General features: G+C 44.4%; 1 protein-coding gene across 18 annotated transcripts in view; it reads left to right on the plus strand.

Moving 5' to 3' along the window:
- The window catches only part of ncam1 (neural cell adhesion molecule 1), a 182,179-nt gene that overhangs the window by 118,874 nt on the left and 50,481 nt on the right, over positions 1-12,824 (plus strand). For 5 of the 18 annotated variants that reach the window (XM_062961172.1, XM_062961171.1, XM_062961186.1 and 2 more), the window contains exons 9-15: positions 314-343; positions 4,974-5,124; positions 6,307-6,491; positions 7,854-7,950; positions 9,065-9,235; positions 9,343-9,474; positions 11,684-11,698. In XM_062961172.1, coding sequence (XP_062817242.1) covers positions 314-343; positions 4,974-5,124; positions 6,307-6,491; positions 7,854-7,950; positions 9,065-9,235; positions 9,343-9,474; positions 11,684-11,698 — 781 coding nt within the window. The remainder of the gene's footprint in view (positions 1-313; positions 344-4,973; positions 5,125-6,306; positions 6,492-7,853; positions 7,951-9,064; positions 9,236-9,342; positions 9,475-11,683; positions 11,699-12,824) is intronic. The other 13 variants (XM_062961178.1, XM_062961177.1, XM_062961185.1 and 10 more) reach the window with 3 other exon arrangements.

Below are 12,824 nucleotides of genomic sequence, written 5' to 3' on the forward strand. Positions count from 1 at the left end.
GGGCGGAATCACGGGGAGGGCAGACGATCGAGTAGGCTTCGATGGAATGGATTTGACAATCATTTCAAAACAACTAAAATGCTGATTGGAATGAATACCAGGGAAAAGACACCCCGTCTCCGTTCCCTTGGTCTTCATTGGGCCCTCCACCCTTCCCACCCTCCTGCAGTCTTGTTCCGCATGTGCACCGAATGAAGTGTGATGCATACAGCTTATTAACCGAAGGCCGGGAGAAGCAGCCACATTTGCAAACACTTATTGCTCTCTCTTTTGTGTGTGTGTGTGTTGTGTTTTATTTATTTATTCTCTCCAGGCTTCGTGGACCCGGCCGGAGAAACAAGAGGTATAAGATTACCACACTAGACAACCGTCTTTAGCACTTTGCATTGATTATCTCTTTGTATTTAAGTGTTGCGGATTAACACATTTCTGGTAGCAGTAATCGAGTCCACTGAGACGGCAATCCTATACTCACGCTCCGGGGAGTAAGCCGAATTGAACTGAGCGGGGCTTACTTTTGAGTGGACATGTATAGGATTGCGTTGTAAACCTAGCATTAATAATGTAACTTCATTAACGCTGAAGATATATACCGATATATCAACCATACTAAATTCTGGTAGTGCTAGAAGCCGCTTGTGTCATAGTGCATCTTGTAATGAGCAAGCATAGTGTTTCAGGAGTGGGCTAGAATCCTTCCCCATCACTTTGGGGCATGGGTGGCATTCATGTTTTAATGACAATAAAGTAGCCTTCCATTCCTTGAAGATAGAAACCCAAAAGTCCTTTATAGCGGGATCGAGACCCCCTTGGAAGGACTCATATCTCTATGCCCTTAGTGACCGAAGAAGGGTCATAATCTCGAATGCAATGTTCTTTCAAGTCTCGCATAGGACCATGGAAGAAGGTCCAGGCAAGGTGACAATGCCTCTTGCCCCTCTCCCCCATTCGGATTCACTTGCTTGCTCATTCGTCTCCAGTTAAGCGCATTCTGCTTTACTCTAAAACGTTTGCATCACATTCCATCTCAGAAGCAACGCAGAGACCCCTCTCAAAGCCAGTGCGATCCCCTGAGAACGATCCCACTAGCTCCATTTTGAAATGAGAAATTGGCTGACGTTGGGTATCAAACCAGATTCCATGGACTGCCAGCTGATCCATAATGTAACCAAAGGTGTGACCGTGTACTGAGTTGGTGACCACCAGAAAACAGATACGAATGTTGCTACTCGGTGTTGTCTTTTGGGGGGAGGTTGAGGTTGGGGAAGAGTAGACATCTTAAAATCCATAGTTGATCACTGATTTCCATTTGACTGGGGTGGTGCACGGAGCAAACGGAACCCGGTTGGGTTTAAATGGGGTATCGATTCCATGTTGGTGTTTTGAAAGTCTGGAATGCTTTTGAAGGACGGTTCTTGCCGCTTTTGGAGCAGAGATGTGTCATTGCAAGCCCAGTATATTCTTTTGAAGACGTTCTGAGACCAAATGAAATTTTCACATTTGGAGAGCAGAATAGCAGCATTCCAATCGTAGAATGGGGAAGACTCCTTGGGAACGCTGTACCGGTTAGAAGGAGCTGGGTTTCCTTCTGACCTGGTTGTTAAGGAAGAGAAGAAATACAAGAGTCTTGTGCAAGATATGACACTTTGAAAAATGTTAGCTAATGTGATGAGTCCTACACAGTTTTCTATAAGAGACCAAAGACAGTCTTAGCCTTTTGCTATTCTGACGTCTCCAAGAGCAAAAGCTGGGATGAAAAATGTCTTTTTCTAATGAGAACACAAGTTGGAGGAGAAACCCTAATTTCTCAACATCTTCTTGTAGTGAGAAGAGGGTGAAGAGACTTTCCATGTGTTTCCATGCTCTTTCTCTTGCCAGGTGCTTCTGACTCTCCTGCAATGGAGAGAATGAAGGCAACTCTCTGGGGCTTAGGATTCACACTAGAACGGTTTTGAGTATGTCTCGCTTTCTGCAATGCTAAAACTTTGGGAGAGTGAAGGGAGATCTTGTGAAGGATCAAACACTTATGTGGGTCAGTGCCCTCCTTTTGTGTCTCGCCCCTTTAGCTATACAGGAATGTAGAAAGATTCTCTTAGATGGTTAAAAAAGGAAAGAGACGGAGATGTCTTGTAGCCTTGTAAAACCTTTCCCTCTTTGCTACTTGCAATGGTGATGCATCCAACTATCTATTTCAATGTTAGTCAGAGCAAGAGAAGGCAGCAAAACTGGGCCAATACAGAAGGATGGGAGGCGATGCATCGGAGGCAGAGAAGGAAGCTGGTGGCCACTGGGAGAGTGGGTTTCAGACTGGTCTTACTGGGCCACTTAAGCCCTGCCTTGGCAGACGGATGCCTGTAGACCCGGGGAGGAAGGAAGGCATTCAGAGTCTCACCCTGCATCTGTTGCCATGGCAACCGATGATAAAAAACCGGGCATTCAGCGCAGTGCATTCCCTTTGTAGCTGATGTGCGCCTAATCAGGCCACGGGGACTGCTTTTGATGTGTATATTATGGGATGCCTGCTCACCTTCGGATGAAACGGAGTCGGGGAGGGGCAACTCCTTGACAGGCTCTTGGTGCTCCCCTCCCATTAGTGCAGCCCCATAGAAAGTAAGTAAATAAATAACTTTATTTTTCTACCCCACCACCATCTCCCCACAGGGACTTGGGACGGCTAACATGGGACAACGGCCAAAAAACAGTAAACAAGTACAACAATTAAAACATATTACAATGAATAAAACACAGTAAAATCACATTATGCAAACAATACATTACATTAAGCATAAAAGCCCATTAAAACATAAAGTAGGTAAAAGTAAAATAAAATATAGTAGAGTCTCACTTATCCAACATTTGCTTATCCAACGTTCTGGATTATCCAACGCATTTTTGTAGTCAATGTTTCCAATACATTGTGATATTTTGGTGCTAAATTCGTAAATACAGTAATTACTACGTAGCATTACTGCCTATTGAACTACTACCGTGTTTCCCCGAAAATAAGACAGTGTCTTATATTAATTTTTGCTCCCAAAGATGCGCTAGGTCTTATTTTCAGGGGATGTCTTATTTTTCCATGAAGAAGAATTCACACTTATTGTTGAACAAAAAAAATGCTGTACAGTAGTTGTCATCACAAACCAGCATAACCAGACAAACTGTGAATCCTGTCAAGAATTTCTTGTTACTACCATTATTTCCATGTACAACTGGTATGTACATTTACCAATCCTGCATGCTCTGGTGTTCTATTTGGCAGGCACTGGGCATGATTCCAAACAAAAACTTTGTTAGGTCTTACTTTCAGGGGAGGCCTTATATTTAGCAATGCAGCAAAACTTCTACTAGGTCTTATTTTTCGGGGATGTCTTATTTTCGGGGAAACGGTATTTCTGTCAAATTTGTTGTATAACACGATGTTTTGGTGCTTAATTTGTAAAATCATAACCTAATTTGATGTTTAATAGGCTTCTCCTTAATCTCTCCTTATTATCCAACATATTTGCTTATCCAACGTTCTTCCGGCCCTTTCATGTTGGATAAGTGAGACTCTACTGTATAATGAACCACCAGGATGGTGGAGGGGGATAGTATGGAGTGGCCAAATTGAACTAAAGTGCCGTAGTAAAGTTATAAAGTGCTTCGGCGCAGAGGACAAAGTGCAACTATTTCTTGACTGTTGGGTGGGAATGGACGTCCAATTTATTATAAGAACTGAAACGATGCAGAAGAATATGTAAGTTAATTTTGGTCATGGGGAGTAATTACTCAAAAGCGCAATGAAAGAACCAAGTTTTCAATTGCTTTTTAAGAAAACCCATTTCCAGAGGAACTGGAGACTTAATCCTATTTTTAAAAGAAAGCAACTCTCTAGAATTTTGTGGTGTGTGTCTGCTTTGGATATTTTTCTCTTAAGTGTGCGAAACTTTGCCAGCAAGGGATGCAATATGAACAGAGATGTGATCCAGTGACTGCATCTATGCAGTTTGAAAGACTGATTCCATCAGAAGCTGTCAGCCAAGCCCTCCATATTCAGAGGCAGCGAATCTCTGAGAAAGAGTTGCAAAGAACAAACCACTCCTTTCCTTTGTCCCCTCAAGCCTTGCTTACGGGCTTCCCAGGGGCACTGGCTGGTGGAATTAGATGCCTTTGGTCTAAGGTGAAGGCAATTCCGATCAAGGGGTTTGCTTGGGATTGAGTCAGACCTGGCTGGCACAAGCAAGGCAAGAGCTTGAGAAAAGGATATGGAGGCTACGACTCCCAGAATCCACCAGCCAGCATGATTTGACGGTCCCGAGAGATGTGGCCTTAAAAAGCAGCTTTCCAAAGCTGATCAGAAAGTATGGTGAAAAGGCACTGTATTATTGAGCTGCTTCATAACATCAGGATTGCTCTCTAAGCCCCTCAGCAATTGCTAACATGTGTGTGGGTTTATGCAGTGGATGAGGCAAGATATCACAACGTTGGGGGTTTATGGGTTGTGAAATAATTTCTGCAAATATACAACAGTAGATGTCGATCTCAGTCATGCTGGCCATATGACCTTGGAGGTGTCTACGGACAACGCCGGCTCTTCGGCTTAGAAATGGAGATGAGCACCAATCTCAGAGTCGGTCACGACTAGACTTAAGCCGTAGAACCAATGAACCCCGAAGTAGATTGGAGGAGGGCATCGGAGAGTACAACAGGTTGATTTTGGACATTAATGGAAGGCACATGAGAGTTTCACAATGGGCCGTATGTCTAGCAGATCAGTGTCAGATCCACTTTAATATCCATCAGGTAGCAAAGAGAGTGCTACTACAGCCTCGTGTCCTTCCATTCTATGGAAGAATTGAGACAATGGACAAGGGAGAGGGGCTGGTTACCCCGGGGTCCTTTCTCAGACCGTCCTTTGTCCCAACGGTGCTCTCGATGTGCGTTTCTCCATCATAACCAGCCTTCTCAACTCTGGCTCCTTTCCCCGCTAGACCCTTGACGGGCGCATCGTCGTGCGCAGCCATGCCCGTGTCTCCTCTCTGACGCTGAAGGACATCCAGTACACGGATGCCGGGGAGTACATCTGCATCGCCAGCAACACCATAGGGCAGGACTCCCAAGCCATGTACCTGGAAGTTCAGTGTAAGTCCGTCTCCCTTTCCTCTCCGTCTCCATTTCCTTCTCCCTCACTACTCAAATACAAGGAGCTGTTGCACCCAAAATGTCTGGGGTGGAATGAGTTTGGAGGGAAGAGGTTGAGCAAGTGGGGAGAGGTGTCAGGAGAAGATGAACAGACAAGAGGCAAGGAGCAGATGAAACGAGATCGATAGGCAAATAGAACTCCTATTTTGTTTTTGATAACTTAATGTAACATCCATGCTCATGTCCTGCACTTTTGGCCCAGCTCCTTTGGATCCAATCCAAGATTTTATCGTTATATTTTGTGTGTGATTTTTTATGACTTGTTTTTATTGTTGATTGATCTGTTTTATTGCTTTGTTTTTATATTGTTGTTGTCCGGGCTTGGCTCCATGGAAGCCGCCCCAAGTCTCTCCGGGGAGATGGGGCGGAGTATAAGAATAAAATTATTATTATATTACTATTATGCTCAAAGATGATATATCTCTGGATATGAGTGTCCAGACAAACCATCTTCAAGATTGAATGTTGTCCTGGTCATCTGCAAAGTGGGTTCAGAAGGCTGCACTAGCAGGGCACAGCACAGGCAAGACACCAGGATTTCTAGATCTATTAGGCCAGGCATGGGCCAACTTTGGCCCTCCAGGTTAGGAATTGTAGGGATTGAATTCCAAAACATCTGGAGGGCTGAAGTTTGCCCCTGCCTGTGTTAGGCATATCCAGCAAAATTATACCTCCTGAAACAAAGCAACAGATACTCCTATCCAGTCCTGGCCAGAGCTGAGTCCAAAGCACCTTGAATCTTTTAGACACAAACATGCCCATCTGTATTTTATAAGTGTTTTTTATGAACATCTGATGTAATTTAATAACTTTTTAATTGATTCACAATGTATTGTACAATTTTATATATGTGTTTTATTGTAAGCCGCCCTGAGTCCCATATTGGGTGAGAAGGACGGGATATAAATATTGTAATAAATAAAAATAAATAAAAATATGGAGGGGTAGCCCAGTGAGCGTGTGTGTGGCATACCAGCACCAGGACTGCTAATGGTCCCATTTATTAAGATGGAGTTATGAACAGTCAGGAAAGTCTGGGGAGAAGGATAAATGTCGCAAAACATACATTGAGGTGCCTTGTGGTGTTCTTTGCTCATGTCAAATGTTCTCTTTTTGTTCCAGATGCCCCAAAGTTGCAGGGCCCTGTTGCGGTTTACACTTGGGAAGGCAACCAGGTGAACATCACCTGCGAGGTCTTTGCCTACCCCAGTGCTGTCATCTCCTGGTTCCGGGACGGGCAGCTGCTGCCCAGCTCCAACTACAGCAACATCCGGATCTACAACACGCCCTCCGCCAGTTATCTGGAGGTGAGGCCACGATGGGGGAAGAGAGCGGGAGATTGACACACAGCCATCAATGCAAAGGAATGGGGATGCAATGCCACTCCTGGAAGATGGCTTGGTTGACAGTGTGGAAGTAGAGAGCAAAGTAGCTAGATATATAATACTAATAATACAATATAATAATATTAATTATATATTATATTTTGTATGTAACTAGCTGTGCCCGGCCACGTGTTGCTGTGGCGAAGTATGGTGGTATGGGAAATAAAGTATCTTATATTATCTGCTTAGAACTGGATTATATGAGGCCCCTTCTACACAGTTGTATAAAATTCACACTAAAGTGGATTATATGGCAGTGTGGAGTCAAGATAATCCAGTGCAAAGCAGATAATATAAGATTATAAATGTGTTATATAGCTGTGTGGAAGGGCCTTGAGCCTGTACTGCCATATAATCCAGTTAAAATCAGATAATCTGTATTTTATAGGCAGTGTGGAAGAGGCCTAAGTGAGGCCTAACTCTGCCTGTCCCCTGGGCTGAGTGGGTTGCTAGGAGACCAAGTGGGTGGAGCTTAGCCTTCTAACTGGCAGCAATTGGATAAAAACAATTATTCCTCTCCCTCTAATTAGGACTTTATTTTTCTTTTCTTTTTGTTGTATGAACGTAGAGGCGTGGATGAGGGGTTGTGCTGTCAAGTTTAGTGTTTCTGGAATGTGTAGTTTTGTTGTTTTGTCCTAGGCCGAAATTTCATTACCCTTTTATATATATAGATATTACTAATAATATTACAATATATTGATATAGTACAATATAATAATTTATTGCCAGTATTGTACTATGCTAATAATATAATACTGTATGTAAATTTAATTTGTAAGCCACTCTTGAGTCCCCTTTAGGGTGAGAAGGGCGGGATATAAATGTAGTAAATAAATAAATAAAGGGAGAAGTATTTGGTATTTGGTCTTTTCCCACACAATGCATATGTATTGCTTTACTGTGTCTTAATTTACTTGTTTTTTCCCCCAACTGGAAGGCTCCAGATTCTGCTGCCGCCCATATTAGTAGTTATTTCTTTATCCCTCTCCTTTTTCCAAGTAACAGGACTCAAAGTGATTCACAACAATTCAAATTAATACACTTAAAAGCACATTACCAAGACCTAATTAAAAACCTACAAACTGCTGCTAAGATGCAGTTGAACTATCCATGGATTTAAAATTCATTTCAAAGCAGTGAGGCAGCCAACCATTAAAAGCCCTTTGCAATCAGTTCCAAAAATCTTTGCAACAAGGCAACAAGGAGGGAACCATCCCAGCCTCCCTTTCAACCTTTGGTTGTGAAGAAGGGGCTCCAATCCCCAAATGAATTTACTGTTTGTAGGTGACACCGGACTCAGAAAATGACTTTGGAAATTACAACTGCACAGCGGTCAACCGGATTGGCCAGGAGTCTTCGGAGTTCATCCTGGTGCAAGCAGGTGAGTCTTGGAAGGCGTACGATTATAAGCTACCTTTGCCCTCATGTTTTCCAACTCACAGAATATTTTGCCACCTTTGCTGCTCTACCATCTGTACAATGGCAATGTTTTTCATCAAGATCCCCACAGGGTTTTGAGGTGCAGATTTTATATAAAAAACATGGACTTCTCTCAAAAAGTGTGAGAGCGGGGTCAAAGCATATTTACCGTGTGGCTTTATTTGCCACTGTTTCTACCTCCCGTTGCACTTCAACATTATCTTGTGTTAAAATCTAAATCTAAATCCATAATAAAAGCGAAAACCCATATGTTTGTATGTGGCACAGGTGTCCGCTCACAGAGACAGCCTCCGACCTCCACAAACAGGCTCCAGTTCCCAGGGCTCAGAATCTGGGAAATTTAGAGGAGTTGTAGTTCACCTACACCCAGAACACTATGAACCCAAACAATGATGGGTCTGGGCCAAACTGGCCATGCATACCTGGTATGCCCAGATTTGAATACTGGTGGGTTTTGGAGGGGAATTGCCCTAAACATTTGGGAGTAGTAGGTACTGGGATTTATATGAGCACTTCTAACCCTACCGATGATACACCAGGACTGTTGGCACACAGAGCCCCCATAACCAATACAATATATTGCAAAGTTTGGGGGAAAGGGAGTTATAGTTCACCTGCATCCACAGAAATAGAGCCTCCATAACTTACTTTACATCCGGTCAGTGTTGGGAGGGGGATGGACTGTGTATAAAGGAACTTGCATATGGGAGTTGTAGTTCCCTGCACCAACTGAACCCAGCTGACCCTGGATCTACACTAAACTTCGAACACAGGCAAACAAAGCCTTTCTCAAATGACCCGGGCACCGCCGGGTCCCCAAGCTAGTATAAAATAAAGGTTATGTCCTGTTCCCTCCCCAACATGTCTTTTTGGTCCCATGTTTTGTTGAACGGGGCAAAATGGATCAGAGCTCCAGCCAAGTGGCAGTAAGCCCCGACATGAGGAGCAGGCCACCAAATTGGTGCCTGAGGAAGAGATGCGTTTTGGCATTATGCTCAGACACCTGCCCACCTTTGGTGTTTCTTAGCTGTGCTCTCCTTGCCTTTTTGCTCCAGATACGCCCTCCGCGCCTTCCATCGACGAGGTGGAGCCCTACTCCAGCACCGCTCAGGTGATGTTCGAGGAGCCCGAGGCCACGGGCGGCGTGCCCATCCTGCGCTACAAGGCCGAGTGGCGGGCGCTGGGTGAAGAGAACTGGCACACCAGGCTCTACGACGCCAAGGAAGGTAGGAGGAAAACGTCATGGAGGGTTGACGTTATTGGGAGGAAAGTGTAGAAGGAACCGTGGTTGATGCCGTGTCCCTTCTTGTGTCTCGGCTCTTTCTCGGAGCAGCCAACGCAGGGAGCGTGTTCACCATCGTGGGCCTGAAGCCGGAGACGCTGTACGCCATCCGACTCTCCGCCATCAACGGCAAGGGTGCGGGAGAGGTGAGCTCTCTCTCCGAGTTCAAGACGCAGCCAGTTCGTAAGTAAACCCCTCGCTCTTCTGCCCTTCCCTGCTTTTGCAAGCCTTGGCCTTCGCTCTGCCCCTCTCCCTGCCTTTTCGCAGCATCCCTCATGCATGGATGGTCCCGGGCCCATGTTTCGATTGTTATCTTTCTCCCATCAAGGTACTCTCTAAGGAGTTGGTTAAGGAAACAAGTGTTTGGACACTTATTGGAGGAAAATATCTTGCTTATATTTAAAGAATAATAGCCTTCATTTCTCTTGTGCATCTTAGCCTAACTCATGTGGCTTGAGGCAGGAGGCATAATACAGTGTTATCCTTTGGCAGAAGAAGGATTGTTTGGCTCAAGCTTCCCATCTTCTGAAATACAGGCTTGAGACCAGCAGATCTCCTTCCCTTCCTTACTCGCAACCCATTATCCCTATGACTTAAGGCAAATAATAAGAGCAGTCATAAAGTGACCAGATTGGGTCACCAAAGTGGCCAAACAGGTTCATGTGGAAGGAATGGCCTTGAGTGGGATGGGAAGGGAAGAGCTCTTCACTTCTGCTCTTCCCCAGAGAGAGGGACTGTCTCTGAATCCTAGTAGCTCTATAGAGCCTTCATGGCTTTCTAGATGATGTGCCAACCTCCATGAATGCCTCCCATCCTCTCCTAAATCCATCTCAGTTGGTGGCCATCATCACATCTCATGGCAACGAGTCCCATAAATTATACTTCCTTGCTCCGAGTCTCCAGCCAGTTAGTTTTACTGGAAACATCAGTTTGAAACATGCATTGAAATCTTGGACTTTGGAGAAGGAATAAACATAATCCAAATCAGAACAGTGAGAGTAAGCAAATCCCAGGCATTGCTTGTGAAGTGCAGAGCCTCCTATTTACCGATGGGGCTTAAAAAGCGAACAGTGCTGAGCCAGACTTGCAAGGTGTTGAGTGGGGATACTGTTGTGGTAATTTCTGAGCGGTTAGACTCAATTTAACCCTCTCTGGGGGAGATTCCACCAAAATGCAGCAGAGTAGCAAAAGCTTTCAAATGCATCAGTTACTTACACAGGGTGAGCAAAGAGAAGCCTTTCAGCTTAGGATGGCAATCGATTGCAGAGTCTCAGTAAAAGTTCAGAAAGTATTTATTCAGGTAAAAAGAACTCCATTGTAGATAGAAAGGCTTGGGAGCTGTCTAGTCTACTCTAGACTGGTTTCTAAGGAAAAAATAAGAAAGGAAAAATAACAAACATCTAAACAGTTGCATCTTGCCAGGAGAGACAGCAAGATGCTGCTTGTTGACTAGAAGAACAAAGGGAGAAGAGACTGGACCAAAATAGTCCAGTTTATTGGGGCCATAAAAGACATTCTGACCAATGAGAAGTTAGTGTCCCTAAAGATTCACATTTCTACTAACTTCAAAGTAAGGGATGTGACGTAAACAGGATAGAGTGAAACACAGTAAAGCCTGTCTAGGCATGCTTTGGAAACAGGGAAAGGATTCCCTCAATCTAACTCTATCATCTATCTGACTACATATAGACTTGAGTAGTCCAGGGTGATTCCCAACAGATACTTGGCCTTCTCAGACACGTCCGTAGCCTGTTTATTTCCCCCTCCTCCCCAGATTGGTGTGTTCCACCTTCTCCTACCTTTCAAGAGAGCCATCTGCAGCCCTCCCTGGTGTGTAGCTTCCCACCATGTAATGAGAATTAAACAAAAGTGTGATGAAATGCAACTTGGTATGAAGAAATGTTTTTTGTCTGCCCGGTAGTTTCCAGTTTGAATCCTTTCCCCTCCCCAGTTGGACTCAGGCCCGTAAACAGCTGGCTTATGTTTGGGCGGTCTTCCTTCTCTTCCCCACATCCTCCCCTCCTGCCATTTTTGTTTTGATCTAATGTCTTGTGCCTGGAAATGATTGAGAACCAACCCTCCCTGCCTTTTGTTCAGTGCAATGCGTCTCCTACCATTTCCTCGGCCTCTCGCCGGCGTTGCACTATTCCTCCATGCCATCCCTTGTCCCCGGCCCATCCTCAGAGGCTTTGGCCGATCATATTAAAAAAACAAACAATCTGAAATGTCATATGTCTCTCCCTCTGAAAGACCATCTCCTTTGTTTTGAAATTTCCAGTGCCTTGTTCTGTCACCTCTTTTTTTTCATCTCTGTTACATCTTTTCTTTTTTGGGGTCTGTGTCTTGTCTTTTCTTTTCATCTGTGTACCTACATACCATGGGGAAACCGCAGGCACTCCACCGCCACGTAAGTCTTTCCGCAATTCCGTGTTTCCGGAGTGCTCTTACCCTAACCACAAACGTAGATCTAGCCCGTTTTTTAACTTAGTCCTTCTCTTGTTCTGTTTTGTGGTCACTTTCGTCCTCCTCTTCTTCCTCCTCCTCGTCTTCCTCGTCCTTAGAAACGACGTAACAGATAAAACTCTTGCATCTCCTAATAACACTGACGCTAGAGTAGCTGTCGTATTTTCCAGTTAACCCAGCTGTTTGTAGAACTGAGTCGAGAGGTCTCCGGAGCATGCAGTGTTGTCTGTATCTGCATGCGTGCCCTCCTTCGCGTGAAATGTCCTTGTTCTTTCTCCCCACAGCAATGGGGCCAATGCCAATGCCCCTCGGCTGACTCTGAACCACCAAGGCTTTGCAGCCTGAGATCTCACCAGCCTGGGGGCACGGGATGCTTTTGGGTTGCATCCTCTGTTTTTGATCTGGGCTGGAGAAACCGAAATAGAACCAAACAAACCTCAGCCGAGGTATCTCCCGAGTCGATACAGTGGAAATGCGCAGGGAGACCAGGTTCTCTCTTTCTCCTTTTATTATCATACAGATTTTTACACAAGTGAACAACCCTCCAGAAGGAGCATTTCCTCTCGCTGTCACTCCACTCTCAGATTGAATGCTGAATATTTTTGCTTCTACATTTCTAACTGCATGAATAAAGGGAGCCTTATTTGGCAGTCTCTTCAGTTGGCACAGAACCAGAGTGAGTGTGCAGCTTTTTTTTTTTTGGAGCCGAGAACAGGGAGGATGTGGCTCATTCATTGGATAGAGAACGTCAAGCCCCTTGTCCCCCGGCCCATTTCTTGAATCTCAATGGGTATTCTCCACATAATGCCCAGACTGCAACAACCGAAACTTCACTATCACAGGACAGAATCTGGAAACACTATTATTATTATTATTATTATTATTATTATTATTATTATTATTATTATTATTATTATTATTTTATGACACAGCAAACAAGATAGATATGCTGGATTTCATATCACAAAATCACAAGTCGAACACTTCCCAAGTGTCTAGGACTGTGTGATGTATTTTTGGAATTATTATTATTATTATTATTATTGACACAACGGCATTGTATGACACAG

The sequence above is a fragment of the Anolis carolinensis genome, unplaced genomic scaffold (genome assembly GCF_035594765.1).
Source record: "Anolis carolinensis isolate JA03-04 unplaced genomic scaffold, rAnoCar3.1.pri scaffold_8, whole genome shotgun sequence".
Lineage (NCBI taxonomy): Eukaryota > Metazoa > Chordata > Lepidosauria > Squamata > Dactyloidae > Anolis > Anolis carolinensis.